Below are 16738 nucleotides of genomic sequence, written 5' to 3'. Positions count from 1 at the left end.
AATAATTGACTTTAACAGACTCCTCAAAAGTCAGGATGAGATGGAATAGAATCATTAAAGTTTTATCCATAGGTATACGAGCCGACGGACGGCCCATAGTCCAACCACTAGCATAAACAGAAGGAAGATAGGGCTATGTATCCCTACAGGCATCAGCACTGGGGGATTTTTTTTTTTTTACCAGACTCCCATACACTGTCTCTGGCTTCACTTGATACATCAGAAGCAGCATTTCTCATCTGTCTCTATGGCCGGAAATGCATGGGCACCTGATTTTTGGAAGGTTACTCCTCAACACTCCTTTACATTTGGCCATTTCCAATCCTCCTCCTCACAGGCCGGAGGTAGAGGTGGTGCAGACGGCTGAGTGCCGACAGCGTCCTCTTTGCCTGAACTGACTTTTGGTTTCACTTTATATTATTTTAATTTTTTCTTTAACTCCTTGATTTCTTGCTTTAATCTCTCCTCAGAGTCCTCTCCTTCTGATTCTGACAACTCGGTCTCCATGTCCCATAACACGTCTGGTTTCTCATCAACAGTGCTTAAAGATTTCTTAGTTTCTTCCTCTTGAGCCTCATTAAAAAGTCTAGTAGCCTCAGCTAATTGTTCTTGTACTTTAACTTTCTCTGTTAGCAAGGCATCTTTAACTAATCTCCATAAGGAAAATGTAGATATAGGTAAGTTATCTGGGCCCCTCTCATGAAGGGCCCTTTGTAAGTCCTGTTTCACTTGTTCCCAATTAGGGATATTCAATCCCCCTCCTGTTAAAAACCAAGGACTGACTTCTGCAACAACTGTAACAAATGCAGCTGGGGTATTTCCCTTAATTTCTGTTCCTTGCTGTTTTAAAACCTTGGTGATTTCAGTGGCCATCTGAGATTTACTTGTAGCATTCCCCATGGTATGTACCTTAATTATCCCCAGTTCTTTCCGTTTGCTATCCCAGGAGCGACCCCATCCTTCAAACCTCTATTTCCAGATCTTGGTGGGACCTCCATTTGCCATGCCTGCACAGCAATTGGGCCCGAAACCTGGCGAGGGAAGTCAGGATGAACACAGCACACACTAGTCAAGTTGCAAGCATCAGGACCCTTTTATTCTTTCTTCCCCATCTTATATACCCTTTCAGGAGGAACAAACAGAATTGTTTATCAATTCTGTTCTATTCATCCAGGGTCAAGGAATGGTCAGCATGCTCCAGGAAGCCACAGCTGCCAAACCACGAGATATACCAAGCAGCAAAACATCCACAGAACAGCCTGACCTCAGCGCACTCAGAACAAGGGAGGTGGGGGCAATCTTAGAGGGGTCAGAGCCATTCTGATCCCAACACTTGGCTTGGGACTGCCAGGATCCCTGTCTGTCCCAGCTACAGTGCTTTCAGTGATTTGAAGATACAGAATGTGGCTTTAAGGATAGAGTGTTAAAATGTCACAGAATGCATTTTGCTAAGTAAAAAAATCATATATTGGAAAAGGATCAAGAGTGGGCAGTGTTGATGCCAGTTGTCTTAATTAGGGTTTCTACTGATATGAAGAGACACCATGACCACAGCAACTCTTATAAAGGAAAACATTTCACTGGTGCTGGTTTAGTTTCAGAGATTTAGTTCATTATTATCATGGCAGGACATGGCGGCACACAGGCAGACATGGTGCTGGAGAAGGTGGTGAGAGTTCTATATCTTGATCCACAGGCAATAGGAAGTGAACTGTCACACTGGGAGTGGCTTGAGCATATAAGACCTCAAAGCCCACCTCCACAGTGATGCACTTCCTCCAACAAGGCATCTCCTAATAGTGCCACTTCCTATGGGCCAAGCATTCAAACACATGAGTCTCTGGGGGCTGTTCCTATTCAAACTACCACTTGTCAATTTAAAAATGAGAGTCTGGCATTCCCATTCTTCCCCCCATTTTTTTTTTTTGAGATAAGATCTCATTATGCAGCCCAGGCTAGATCCAAACTCACAGTCCTCCTGCCTCAGTCTCTTGAGTGTTGTGATTACAGGTATGTGCCGCCACACTTGTTTTCTATTTTTTGAAATAAATTCTCTCATGGAAAGACAAAGAACATTCAAAAAAGCCCATTAAACCCCAGCTGTGCCAGGCTACTGTAACCCCTCAAGTATTACACTCACAGCTGAGTGGAAGGAGAAGAGTCTTGCTCAGGCCTCACAGTTCTGCGGGCTCCACTTCACAGTGGATTGGCACTTTTCCTCTGGGCCTGTCCTCAGGTACTGCATTGTGGATGGATCTTGTGTCAGAACAACACTAGTGAGGGAAGAAAGAGAAAGAGACCAGAATTGCGCAGTCCCCTTGAAAGACATATCCCTAATGACATAAGCAGCCTCCAGAAAGCCCCATCTTTCAGAGGCTACACCACTCCCAATGGCACTATTTTAGGCACCAGGTCCTTCATTCAAGCCCCATAGCTACTATAGCACCATATTTACATTGTAATGAGTGTTTGCAAAGTGAATATTCCAATGCAGCCACTGCCAAGAGCAAGAAAAAGGAGCTCTACTCATGCTACACATTACCTGTAGGGTTTGTGTCTCCTGCCCCCACCACTGGGAAATGATGCCTGTCCTCTGACACCTGTTTTGGTAGGTTAATGCAGTTGCTCATAAGTAACAGAATTTTATAAATAATGACTTAGATAGCAAGAACTCATAATGTACTTCGTGGCTTTTGGTTCTCTTTGTGGAGAGGATTTTAGAGATTTCAATTCTTGGGGACTAGTGTGTAGTGCAGTGGTAGGCACTTGCTCAGCTTGTGCAAGGCCCTGACTCCAATCGCCAGCACTGGAATAGTTGCAGATGTGTGTTCTTGAAGGGCTAAACTATTTCTTCCTACACGAGCTTTACTTGTGTCTTTCCTAAGGAGTTTGTCCACTTTTTCTAAAATAATTTTTAAGCGTAGCGTATTTTTGCCTTTGCTTGTGTGTGTAGTGTCTATAAGCATTCACTGATAGTCTCCTTTAAACTAGTCTTTGTGGAATTTATTAATTCTATTAGGTTTTTGAAGAACTACCTTCATTAAATTTTAATAGCTTTATATGACTAATGATTCAATTGTATTTCATGAATGTTGGCATCATAATTTTTCTTCTACTCAATATTTTTCAGGCTTCATTTGTTATGTTTTTTATACTGCTTAAGTTTTAGGTATCTGGAGATCTCCTGATTACTTTTCTATCAAGCTTCTAGTTTTATCTCACAGTATTAGTAACATTTAGAAAACATACAGCATTGAAGTTAGAGAATAGTTCCTTCCATTCTCATTATTTAAGTAATATTGCACTATTAAGATACACTTTTTGACTTAACTTATGGTCACCACTGGTGCATGTATGCTCAAAGTGCTCTTTGGAGAAAAGATTTCTGTCTGTATATGTGTGTGCCTATGTGTAGGAATGCATGTGTTTTCATTTCTGTCAGACTCATTTAATAGATTTTCAGAATGCTGGTCAGAGCATACAGACTAGAATAATTATAGCCTCTTCATTGGTGAAATGTCACACTTATCTCTGGTGATACTTTGGAAATCTAACTTATTTTATTACAACTACACAATGTTTGTTTGAGTTTGTGATTTTGGTGTATTTTTTACATTTTTCCATTTTTGGCTTTTAAACACACATGTGTAGATATGTCTCTTAGCATCTCATATTTTTATTCAGATAAGCCATTTTTTACTTTTTAAAAAATTTATTTATTTATTTATTTTACATCCCAACCACAGCCTCCCCTCCCTCTTCCCTCCTACTCCCTTCTCCCCTCTCCTGTCCTTTTTTGACTTTTGAATATTTATAACATTTATATTCCTATGCAATCTTTGAAATTAATTTTTTTAAATTAAATGATTATATCACTTTCCTTCTTTCTTGCCCTCCCCAATTGATTGTGTATTTTTATTATCATTACACATATATACATACATGCATAAATATATAAATACAACCTGCTGAGTCTGGTTAGTGTAGCTCGTGTGTATATGCTATCAGGGTTGGCCACTTTGTATTGAATAACCAGTTAAGGGACTCATCCCTTGAAGAAGCTAATTCTCTCTCTTTCAGCAGTCATCAGCTGCCTGTAGTTTTTTTGTCTAATGGTGGGATCCCATGAGATTTTTCTCTTCTGTTAAGATATATATTGATACCATCATTGTTCAGGTTTGGTTAGTCAGCCATATTGTTGCGGTATTATGAGTGTGGCATCCCAATCATTTCTAGAGGCACATCTCACAGCGCACATTCTGCTCCTCTGGCTCTTACAGTCTTTCTGCTCCCTCTTGTGCAGTGTTTCTTGTGCCTTAGGTGCAGGAGTTGTGTTGCATTATGACCTGTTGAGGTTTTCTGTAATGATGTGCATTTGCTGTGAAGAGAAGCTCCGATGTGGGAGAGCTGTACTTATCTGTTGGTATAACGACAAAATTTAGAATGCAGCTGGCAATGGTGGCCTATTAAAATGGCAGTAGCAGGCTCTCGTTTAAGATTCATGACCTGATTGGCCTCAAGTAGTTGGTTAGGTTTTTAGTCCCAGGCACCATTTTCCTCCTGTCGAGTGGGCCCTAAGTCTAATTAGACAGTTGTTGGGTGCCACCAAGATGAGTTCCGCCATTGTACCTTTAGGGCTATCTTGCCGAGCTGGGCTTTGTTTTTTAGTTCATTGATGGTCAGCTGGATAAAAACCATTGATTGCTTCCCTCCCTTGGCAAGTTAGAGGTTTTCAGGTTTGCTCTAGTTTGAATCTTCTACTTCTGTGCCTGAAGAGTGTAGTGTTTTTGGCAGTGGGTACTTATCTCAACTCTGAGAGGTAACCAAGGGCAACAGCAATGGCCTAGCACCTGGACTCCTCTGACCTGCTACTCAAGTAGAGGTTCCTCATGTGTGGCACTGGGTTTTTTCTTCGTTTACAGTTCCTATGGGGAGCATCGTTCACCTGCAGTCTGAGGCTGCTTGAAGGACTTTAGAAAGGGCACATGCTCATCTGTTCCTTATTTCTATTTACAAGAACACTTAGTTCCTTGCAGTTCCTGAGTGAGTGAACTAGTATTTCCAGTCCCCGACACTTGCTGTGAACTGTACAAGACACCTAATTTTAAATAGGAGAATTTCTTTGTGAGGTATCTTGAGCCTCAAAACCCAGCTCTCTGTTTGAGGTTGTTAGCCATAAGCTAATTAAGTACCAGAATTCATCTGGTAATAGCAGAGCTGTTACTTGAGTAGTTAAAATGACCCTGCTCTTGACAATAATGAAATTGCATCTGTTCATTCCAAAGAGAAATCAGCTCATTAAGACAGAGGTTACAGAGATGAGGAAGGGTCTTCCTCTCCCTTCCTAGAGGAGTTGTGTCTTATTTACCCAGGAGAAGAAACAGACAGACAGAGACAGACAGAGACAGAGGGACAGGGACACAGAGACAGAGGGACAGAGAGACAGAGGGACAACAGTTCTTTATGGCTGCTTGGATTGAAGACTTTGGTTTAGGAGAACTTGTTTACTGACCTCTGAGAACATATCCCAGCTGGTAACAGGTCACCAGCAACCTGAAGCCGCTTGAAGAGCACATGCTTATTTGTTCATTATTTTATATTCATATGTGTGTGTCTTTATGTGGGTGCACATATGCGTGCATGTGCCAGCGTGCACATGGGTGTGCCTGTGTTGTGGAGGCCAGAGGTCCACCTCCAGCCTCCAGTGACATTGTCTACTGTGTTTGAGGTTGGAGCTCTTACTTTTATTTAAAACTTGTCTATTTGGCGAGACTGGGCCACAAGCCTCAGGAATCCACCATCTCTGCCTGTTCAGTGGTGGGATGATAGGCGTGTGCCACTGTGTCTGGCTTTTTGAAAATGCAGTCCCTGGGGCTCAAACTCAGTCCCTGGGGCCTGCATATTAGGCACTCACTGACGGAGTCAGTTCGCTGGCCATGGATTTGCTGTGAACAGCATGGTGACTGGGGTATGTAAGGATAAAGATTTAGACACTGTTTGTACGCATAGCCCCTGCCGCTTCTCAGCTCAGTGGGTAGCACACGAGGAAGGGGGCCAGGACAGAGAATGGCCACAAAAGCAGCCCTAACTTCAGACAGAAAAGGACATCCACTTTCCTGAACTCCTACTTAATTTTCACACGTTGTAAAACAGTCATGCTTCTGAGTACTTGAAATTCTAACAATCTGTTTTCCTTTCTCAGGTGTGTCCTCCTTAAGCATTCAATTTGCCAAACTCCCAAAGGGATTGAAGCATTTAAACCTTTCTAAAACCTCATTGTCACCTAAAGGTACAGTACGCATGATGTGCTCCATATTGTGTCTCCAATTGTTATACCTGTTGCTTTTTTTTTTTTTTAAAGATTTATTTATTTATTATGTATACAGCATGTATGACTACAGGCCAGAAGAGGGCACTAGATCCCATTACAGATGGTTGTGAGCCACCATGTGGTTGCTGGGAATTGAACTCAGGACCTCTGGAAGAGCAGTCAGTGCTCTTAACCTCTGAGCCATCTCTCCAGCCCATACCTGTTGCTTTTGACTAGCTATTACTCTGCTATGTTGTTGATTAAAATGGACAAGTTATATGACGATGGCAGTTTTAAGGTAAAGATATTGTACAATTCAAATTTAATAATCTAAATTTAGATGGCTTCTTTGTAGAAAACAATTTTTAAATTTACATGCAGTCCTAATTGTTTAAGCTTTGAGCCAGGGAGTGCTCACAGGCTGGCTGCTTCTGGCCTCGTAACTTCCTGGAGGCGCCTGCTCTTGGTTCATTTTTGGCAAAAGATGTTGCCTTCTCCAGCTGTCAGAGCGGATGTCTACTCCACACCGAGGCCCTGGGGCTTGCTACTGAGTCCCCACCATAGCCCCCCAATTCTAGTTTCTCTTCTCAGAAATGGTTTCTTTTTCTCTCAGGTCTGACTCCCTCCTGTCCCTGTCATTTATCTTGTCACTCCTTGTCAAACCTCTGCCTTTTGTTGCTGTGTCCAGCAGCAGCTTTTAACAGTCTCGGAAAATCCCGCCCCCCACACTCCCTCTTAATTTGTCTCCATGCTCTGCTTGGTGCCCGAACATCCTTTCGTCTCCAGATATTCACAGAGCTCCAGCGAACCCGACACAGTCGTCATCCGTGGGGGACTCTGCTTCGACAGACTCCCCACTCCTGAGACCACCGGGTCCCTTGCCTCTCCCTCTGTCTGTTTATGGATCACACCCGGGGTGTTACTGTCTCAGTGCTGTGTCCTTTCTATGAGAATGGGTCCCCTGGGGTCCGTGCTGCTCTTGTGTCTGAATCTTCAGTTCCTGGCACGATGCCTGTGCCATTGTGGGGTTCAAGGAGGCTTCTAGAATTGAACAACTTGCCATTTCTTAAGTGGCATTCTCTGCTGCTGTCCATCAGTCGGTTCATACTACCTGTGGTTGAAGCCTGGCTTTCCCACTTCCTGGGAACTGCCGTCCTTGTCTCTATTCCCCGATTGACTAGTGAGATAGACACGAATCGCTGTTTTGTCACAGTAGTGGTGTTCAATGAATTGATAAACATGGCACAGCTTCAGGCACTTTAATAAATACTGCCAGCAGTTGCCACTACCTTCACACGATCACTGTCACCGTGGTATCATTGTCACACTCACCATCACACTCAGCATCACCATCATTATCTCTATCACCATCACGACCACGTTCATTGTCACCGTCATCACTGTTATGATTGTCACTCTTATTATCACCCTCACAGTGGCTGGCACCAAACCTTTGCTGGCCTGGAACTCACAGAGATCCGCCTGGCTCTGCTTCCTGAGTTCTGGGATTAAAGGCGTGCGTCACTGCCGCCCGGCATTCTCTTTTTCTCTAGTGGTGCTTTTCAGCCTTCCTAATGCTGTGACCCTTTAATACAGTTCCTCATGGTGTGGTGACCTCCCAACCAGAAAATCATTTCCACTTTTACCTCATAACTGTAATTTCCAACGGTCTTTTGGGGTCATGACCCACATGTTGAGAACCACTGGCCTAGGCCATTCCCCCCACTTTCCCTTAGTCTTTTCTGTATCTTCTTGGAATGTTGCTACCGGACATTCTTGGGCAGTTTTCTAATTACAGGGCTAAATAGGTTTTCTTAATGTATGGAAGTTCTCTACATATACTAATATGCACCCGGGTTCCTGTATTTGTTAGTTATGGTAAAACAAATAGAGGGCTCCAGTGACCCTCTGTCCTTTGCAGGACGGGCTTGGGTTCTGAGGTGGCCTGTCCCCACTCCTGTCCTGCCTCTCCGGAGAGGCAGGAGTCGGTGACTGTACTGGCAATAAAAGGTTCTTTATGTCCTTGGCTGAGGACATCCGGTGACTGAAACCGTCATAACTAGTGTTTTCCGACTTGTCTCCTTCATATAATCAAGTGTCTGTATGAAAATGTGTGCTTTGGGAATCAGTATTGTTTTATAAAATAGGATCCAGAGAATCATAAATTGTCCCTTTGAGACATGTATCTTGAACTGTTCAGTCTAAAAAATACTGGTCTCTTCAAGGCATATATGCAGGTTCTGAAAGGTTTAGAGTTTTTAAATGGCAGTTTGAAGCTTCTCCTAACTGTGGCATGTTTTAGTTCCTAGAAAGCATGCATATTCATGGTTCCATAACAGAAGACAGACTTTTGACAATCTCCCATGGCCCCAACCACATGTACTCTCACTCACCTCAGACACTCGCTGCTTGATGGCTTCCTGGACTCACACTAGCATCCTGCTGGCTGGCAGATGATGTCAAGGCAGGACCATCTGGAGCCCCACTTCCAGCTGTAAACTCTCCAATCATGAATACGAAGCCTGGTCAGAATCCCACACTAACCAGAGCCGAGGATGGCATGCCAATCTGTGCTGTGTTTGGGTCGTAAGAGCCCCGAATTTCTCCAGTGCTATCGTGTGTGACTTCCTGCCATTCCCGAGCTTATTAATACAGGTCTCGTGTGAAACATGGGCTGGGGTGGGGGCCAGGGGCTTCTGCTTTAGGAGCATGAAGCTGGGCTGGTAACGGGGTCTCTCTGGAGTCTAGTCAGAGGCTGGCTACTTGCCAGGCACCTACACTTGCCAAGGGGCTCTTTGCTGTCAGGATTAATTTGGTCTTCTCAGTTTGGAATTTATTGGGTTTTATAATACTTCACTTACATACATGACTTTATAAATGATTTTCTTGATGAGAGTCTGGTATTCTCCATATATCTTAGGCTCAGTCATTCCATTAAAAAGAGAATGGTGACCACTGAGGGCTGGAGAAATGACTGGGGAGAAAGCAAAGCACTTTCCTTATTAGTGTGAAGTTTAGATCTTGATCTTCAGAACCCACATGGAAAAAACAAAACAAAACAAAACAAAAAAACAAAGCAAAATACAGACCTGGTGGCAGATACTTGTCATCTAGCACTGAGGAGGAGAGAGGTGAATCCCTGGGGTTCATTAACTGGTCAGCTTAACCTAATTGGTGAGCCCCAGGTCAGTATGATATCCTGTTTCAACAAACTAGGTGGATAGCTCCTAAGGCTGACTAATGGCCTCCACATGAACACATCCCTCCCTCCCCCATACACACAAGGATGTGCACACACACAAAAAGATGAATCTGGATGACAGGATAAAAGAAAGGATGTTGGCAATTCATGCATTCATATAGATTCTATATCATATATACATATATGTTATAGAGGGTTGCTCTGGGATGATACTGCAGGTTCTATCTGTGAAACAGTTAAGTTCACCTCCTTGCATTGGATGCTCTTGGTCCTTGTGTGGCTGGTGGCAGCTGCCTCACTGGATCCTGAGGATGGCTGTCCCCAGGGTCTGTGGGATATTAGAGATTGGTTCCAACATCTCCCGCTCCATGTGCCAAGTCCCTTATATAAAGTGGCATAACCTTTGCATATAACCCACACATCTTGTTGTATGTATTAGGTCATCTCTAGATTATTTAGAGTACGTGCTATAATTTAAGTCTGTGTAAATAGTCATTATCTTAGTTTGTTTTCTATTGCTGTGATAAAACACTAATCAAAACCCACTTAGGTAGGAAAAGTTTTATTTAGCTTATAGATTACAGTCCATAATCAGAGGAAGCCAGGGCTAGATAGAATTCAAGGCAGGAACCTCGAGGCAGGAACTGAAGCAGAGACCATGGAGAAGTGCTGCCAGCTCGCTTGCTCTTCATGACTTGTTCAGTCTGGTTTCTTATAATTCTGTGGACCACCTGCTGTTGAGTGGCACCATCAATCATTGATCAAGAAAATGGCCTACAGATTTAGCTACAGGAACTCTGATGGGGGCATTTTCTTGATTGAGATTCCTTCTTCCGAGATGGCTCTAGCTTGTGTCAAGTTGACAAAAAACAAAACAAAACAAAACAACAACAACAACAACAACAACAACAAAAAACCTTAACCAGCGCATCTATATATTGTATCACTTAGGGGATGCTGACCTAGAAAAACATTGGCATATGCTCATATATAGGCCTCTTTTGTTTCTGGGTTTTTGAGATGGGTCTCAGAATATAGCTCAAATTTGTGGTGGCTTTTTTGGGAGGCGGTCCTGTGTAGCCTGTCCCTCAGGCAACGTAGTTCAGGTTGCTTGTTAAACTCTTGGCAATCCTCTTTTATGTCAGCCTCCCTAGTGCTTGATGTCAGCATGAACTGTAACTTTAAAACAAAACAAAACAATCCAAACTTTGGAACATTTCTGTGATGGTTGGCTGAATCCACAAATGCAGAGCCCCCGGGAAGAAAGTCCTGCGCTGCTCTGTCTGTGTCTGCCACTCTATGTTGTCAGGTGATGTCTTTGAGCCTCAGACACCTCTTTCTACTGTATGTTAGGCTTTCAATAAAGAATTTTTGAAATTCTTTCCCTCTCTCTCTTTCTGTGTGTGTGTGTGTATGTATGTATGTATGTATGTATGTATGTATGTATGTATGCATGCATGTATGTATGTATGTAGCACTGTTAGTTCTGGATTTTAACATTTTTCATGATGGTCTCTAGATTCTTCGAGGACAAAGAATGTGTCTTTGTATAATACTACATGTTATAAGCAATAAATGTTGAGTTCATAGTCAAGGGGTTCTTCTTTATACCTGTTTGAAATATTTCTCAATGCGTCTGTCTCCTCTTTTTCCATACCCCAGTGTTCAGTCTTCCTGGAGCTCAGGGGTCTTTTACAGGTTCCCGTTGGAATGATCACCTCTCAGCTTAGTTAAGTTCAGCCTGAGCCATTTCTGTCATGAATATAAAAAATTTATAGTGTGTTAAATGCAAGTTTTCATTTTAGCCAGGCATGGTGGTCTATTCTGTCATCCTAACCCCCAGGAGGCAGAGGCTGGAGGATTTCCTCTTGTTTGAGTTTACTCTGGGATACATAGTTGAAACCCTGTTTCTAACAAGAACCAGAGGAAACAGTTTATTCTTTTTTATTCCTTCACATTGTGAGCATTTCATGTCACTGTTTAAAAATCCACTTCAAGTTTTACCTGGATCATAAATGCACTTAAATAGAATAATATATTCCTCTATCAAGCTCCCAATACTTAAGTAGCCCGAATGACTGATATTTGCATGTGTATCGTTTAAGTACTATTCACAAAGTCAACAATCATCTGGTAGGATTAAATGTAGGCTCAAAATCATCAGCCAGATGGCTTTCGTCACTCGGGGACTTGAAAGTAAAACACTTTCTGTTCTTGTATAAATTGTAAGACTAAAGTGCAGTTTGTCTGTGAGAAGTGTGGCTTCCCGGAGGGATTGTCACGGAACCCACAACCAGTGGTCCCCTCCAAGGACAGAGCTCTGGCCTTGCAGGCCTGGCAAGTAGATTTGACGATGTTGCTGTTTGTGGAAACTCACGAGCCTCATTGTTTCTTAGAGTGGACACTGAGCATGGGTGGTCTCTCTCGTTGCAGGGGTGAACAGCCTTTGTCAGTCTCTCAGTGCCAACCCTCTGACTGCCTCTACCCTCACCCACCTGGACCTCTCAGGGAATGCTCTCCGTGGAGATGACCTCTCGGTAAGTTTTCCTCTCTTCTCTAAGGGGCCGTTTTCAGAAAGCCTGCGATCGATCGCTTCTAAGCCCGCTGTTCAGCTTGTTCCTCTTCCACACTCTGATCACCACACTGGAAGGTCGTGTGAAAGGCTTGTGGAATGGTGTGACAGCTCCAGAACCTGCCTTGATTGAATGTGGCCTCTCGTCTTAATCAAGTTGCACTTTCACTTCATGGTGCTGAGGTTCACATCCTTTTTGGAAATGGTTTCATCATCCAATAGCGTTGTTGGGATACTAGTGCTGTTTGTTTGTTTTGAGAGAAGTCTAGAACCCACTATGTATCAGAACGCTGGGCTCTGCCTCAAGGTGATTGTCCTAATCCAGTCTCTTCAGTGTTGAGATGGAGGATACGAGCCAGGCGCCCAGCTTTTGTTTGTTTATTTATGTTGCTACTAAAGGGGCATTAGGATAACCCTAGTCACAGACTATTCCATAAATAAGATAAAAGTAATCAGGAGCTACTCATTAGAGTTTGATTTTGAAGGCCAAAATAAAAATAGATAGATAGATAGATAGATAGATAGATAGATAGATAGATAGATGGTTGGATAAAATTCCCCTCAATTCTAACAGCATGTTTTATGCACTTGAATAGAAATATAAATGTTTGACAGATCTTCCTGGTGTGTGTGGGGTTGGTTATGAGTTCATTACATGGTAAAGGGTCCCTTCTGGTTCCCATGCTGGAGTTTACTGTTGACAACAGGGCATGCAGACCACGGGTGTTTGGAAAGGGCCTTCATGTGTATACTACTACTCCACAGAGATGAGAAACACTGGAACTTGTTCTCATTTCCATTGTTTTACTTTACCTAGAAGGCGAGGGAATGCAAAATGAAAGCTTTTTGTGGATGTGCTTATTTAATTGAGCTCCCCTCCCCTCCCAGTTGAAATCATTTTAACAGAGCTTGTTTCCTACTGCCTTTTGACCTCCCTTTGTCATTCTGGTGTCCACTTCTGTAATGATCCTCAAACCTACCTCCTCCTAAGATAAAGCAAGGAGCTCCGTGGGAAGGACCACAGCCTTCAGGTGGCACCGTGGAGGGTAAACGAGGTGGAAAGCTGGGTGTGGCAGCACATTCCTAGTACTCAAGAGGCTGAGACAGGGGGGTTGCAATGAGATTGAGGTTAGCCTGGGTTACAAAGTTATAAGTTATAAAGTTATAAGTTCCAGGCCACCCTGAGTTACAGTGTAAAACCCAGTCTCAAAAAATAAAATAGGGGCTGCAGAGATGGTTCAGTGGTTAGAGTGCTCACTACTCTTGCAGAGGACCTGGGTTCAGATCTCAGCACCCACATGGCAGCTCACAGCCACCTGTAACTCTAGTTCCAGGGGATCGGATGCCCTCTTCTTATCCCTGTGGGTCCCTGTGTGCATGGATATGGTACACATGCATACACTCGTGTGCTTATACACATACATACACTCATGTGCACACACACATACATACACTCATGTGCATACTCATAAAATAAATGAGTAAATATTTTAAAATAATTGAAACAAAAGCAAAGGCAAACAGGAAGAAGAGGCTGGAGTTAAATTATAAGACTCATCTATAATAGGAACATGAATAAAGATCTCAGACAACAGAATAGCTCCACATTTCCTGGTCCAGGGGTACAGCTTGTTCCAGTTTGCCTCTGGGTACAGGGGAGTGCAGTGGAGGGGCTGAGTGAACTTGGGCTCCCAGCCAGGGACACACCAAGGTTCTGGAGTCCTCAGCAGGTGCAAAGACTCCTGGCTCTCTGCTTTCTGGGAAAGCCACATGGAAAGGGCCCCATCACTACTTCAGGGAGGAAGAGCTCCCCCACCTGGTAGAAGGAAGCAAAACCACACCAAAATAAACTGGCCTTAAGGAAGGTCGGGGAGCTGGAGCCAGAGCCAGGGGGATTTCATGTAAAGGAAGGCAAGACGTTTCTGCTGAAGCAGACCTTGCCACCATGTCATCCTTTCTGGGCCTCTGGTTAGTCCTGCATCTGCAGTCTTTGTTCTGTGTTCTTTTGAACTCCTGGCTGCAGAGGAACTTTCTGAAGTACCATAGAGTCACACTGCAGCATTTAGTGAGTGTTAGCTCAGGAAGGAGCCTCTGTAGCATCAGCCTCACCCAGGGGAGCAGAGGAGAAGTCAAGGTTGTCACCTGGGGTCCTGTTTACACTGGGAATTAAGGACATTAAAGGGATTTATTTCATTGTTTTCATGCCCATGCATGGTTGTGGGAGGTAAGGAAATTTTGGGCATTGTGGTGTCCCCAAACCAGGAATTTTAGCAGTACTTAAATTTTGAGTTCTTTTGGTTTTGTTTTCCTAATAGTTTCCTCAGAACAATCTTGTTAGAGTTTTAGAAGTCCCTAAAGGTGGAAAAATCATTATACTGGGGAGAAGAGAACATAGTCTGAGACCATCCATGGTTCAAATTCAAACAGCACTTTTCTAACACTTTGAGTGACTCGAATTTTGATAGGGTGACTGCAGTCCAGGTGCTCTTTCAGACTAAGGAGTTAAAGTCAGTTAGCCGTGCTCAGATTATGCAACAAAGATTGAACTAATCAAGAAAACAGCCAATGTAAAAGAGGGGTGTATGTCGGTAAGATTCCTCGTGGCCATGGTTTTTTGCCTGTGCAGTTTCTCTTTAAGTGCCCTTTGGGTTTTCGCTCTTAAGGAAGGAGCTAGGATAACAACAAGTCTGCAGACATTCTGAGGAGCAGTCAGGAAGGTCAGGGGCACGTGGCTGACTGTACTGAAGCATCAGCTTGCATGGCGGTGTCTTTCTAGAGCCTAACATCACTCTTCTGTTTCTTTCCAGCACATGTACAATTTTCTGGCGCAGCCCAACACCATTGTTCATCTGGATTTATCTAATACAGAATGTTCTCTGGACATGGTAATGCCTTTGTCTGCCCCTCCGGCTCTCAGCATGCCTCCTTTGACACACCCTGTCTCTTCGGGTGAAATATTCTCACCGACCTAGAATTATGTGGAAATGATAACTCCGGTTCTTCCTCAGGTGTGCAGTGCTCTTCTCCGGGGGTGCCTTCAGTGTCTCGCTGTGCTCAATCTCTCCAGATCGGTCTTCTCTCACAGGTACGGCTGTCCCCCTGCTGCCGTGGCTGTCTTGGCATCTCTTCTTCCGGGAAGAGGCGTGAGGATAGTGAATGTAGAGTGAGTGATGGGAAGAGAATTTGTTGTTGTTGTTTGAGACAGAGTTTCACACTGTAGCCTGGCTTCAAACTCATGTCAATATTCCTGCCTTGGCCTCCCAAGAGCCTGGATTACAGCCTTGTAGACCATCATACCTGGCTTGGGAACTAAATGTTGTACATGAAAGATGGTCTTAAATCATAGCTGTAAGTTTTGGGCCTTGAAAGTTAAAGATTTTATTTGTTGTTGTTGTTGTTGCTGTGTCTTTTAACTAAAACACAAGTTAAGGGCTTTGTCTACAACACTAGCCTGCTTATATGAACTGCATATATGTGCATGGATTCACATATGTGGACAGGTACTCTCTAATATAGTAAAACCCCTTTTAAAAATGTCTACGTCTTCTTCTCAGGGAGGAAGTTAGAAGTAAATATGAACAACCTCTGGAAACCAAGAAGAGAGGTCACTCTGGGGCTCCTGACTGTGTTTGCAGGAGGGGAGGGCTGATTATAGCATCTCAGTTCTACTTACATCTCAGTTCCAGACTTAGGCCTGCTGACACAGTGCATTAGAAGCAGCAAGGATTCATAAACATTGGCCACTTTGCAAGGAGTGAGTGATGAAAAGTGCTTGTGCCTCCCAGGTGCGGCATCCATGGCCATTCTGTGCATTAGTCAGGTTCAACCCTCGCCATGCAGGATCATGAACACATGGCATCGATTGTATTTTACACATTATACTCTTTAATGATCTGCAGAACCACATAAGAGTAGTGCTTTCTCCATATTTACTAGCTAATCTTTTAAAAGCTTTCTATATTCAAGAAAATAACTTGACTTATTTGGAAAATTCAGCTTGGTGGCATGCTTTATTCTATACCATGCCCTGCAAACATGTCAATATATATTTCCAAATACTTTGGGTCCATTATTCAAGAGTGATATGGACATTTCCCATATGGTGGCACATGCCCATATTCCTAGATGGTGGAGGCAGGAGAGTTGAGAGTTCAAGGTGATCCTCAGTCACATGGTGAGTTTGAGAATAGCCAAGACTACATCGGCCCCTGTCTCAAACAAGCAAACAGAACAAAACAGAGAGAGAGAAACATGAGCCTTTACATACCAAAACTATGCTTCCAATCCCTCAATAGAGTGTAGTTAGAGATGTCAAAGTCTGGGAGACAGCATGGTGAGAGAGTGTTCACCCGGGCTGTCCTGTCGTATATGTTTGGAGGCAGGTCACGAAGCCTCACTTTGACAGACCTGTAATTGACTGAGGAACTGAATTACAGGATGACAGCTCCTCTTACAAAGGTTTTTGTATAATCAGCTCTTTTGAGTTCAGTCGCTGTGAATTCTGCTGTAACTGGTCCTCAGTGGCGCTGTTCTTTGCATGTAACAGAACGGTGCTAACACATTGTCTTGTCATCCGGATGAAAGATTATGATTAAACCGTTAATACTCGGCACCTTCCTTGGATAGACTCCTGGAAAGCCCTTGGTTAATCTGT

At 43.5% G+C, this 16738-nt stretch overlaps 1 protein-coding gene across 23 annotated transcripts in view; it reads left to right on the top strand.

Annotated features, from left to right (window-relative positions):
* The window catches only part of Carmil1 (capping protein regulator and myosin 1 linker 1), a 293644-nt gene that overhangs the window by 178557 nt on the left and 98349 nt on the right, over positions 1-16738 (top strand). For all 23 annotated transcript variants that reach the window (XM_042278284.2, XM_076573044.1, XM_076573046.1 and 20 more), the window contains 4 exons: positions 6203-6289; positions 11946-12049; positions 14892-14969; positions 15093-15169. In XM_042278284.2, coding sequence (XP_042134218.2) covers positions 6203-6289; positions 11946-12049; positions 14892-14969; positions 15093-15169 — 346 coding nt within the window. The remainder of the gene's footprint in view (positions 1-6202; positions 6290-11945; positions 12050-14891; positions 14970-15092; positions 15170-16738) is intronic.

This window comes from Peromyscus maniculatus, chromosome 5, assembly GCF_049852395.1.
Source record: "Peromyscus maniculatus bairdii isolate BWxNUB_F1_BW_parent chromosome 5, HU_Pman_BW_mat_3.1, whole genome shotgun sequence".
NCBI classification, from domain to species: Eukaryota; Metazoa; Chordata; class Mammalia; order Rodentia; family Cricetidae; genus Peromyscus; species Peromyscus maniculatus.
This window is presented reverse-complemented; position numbering and strand designations above follow the sequence as displayed.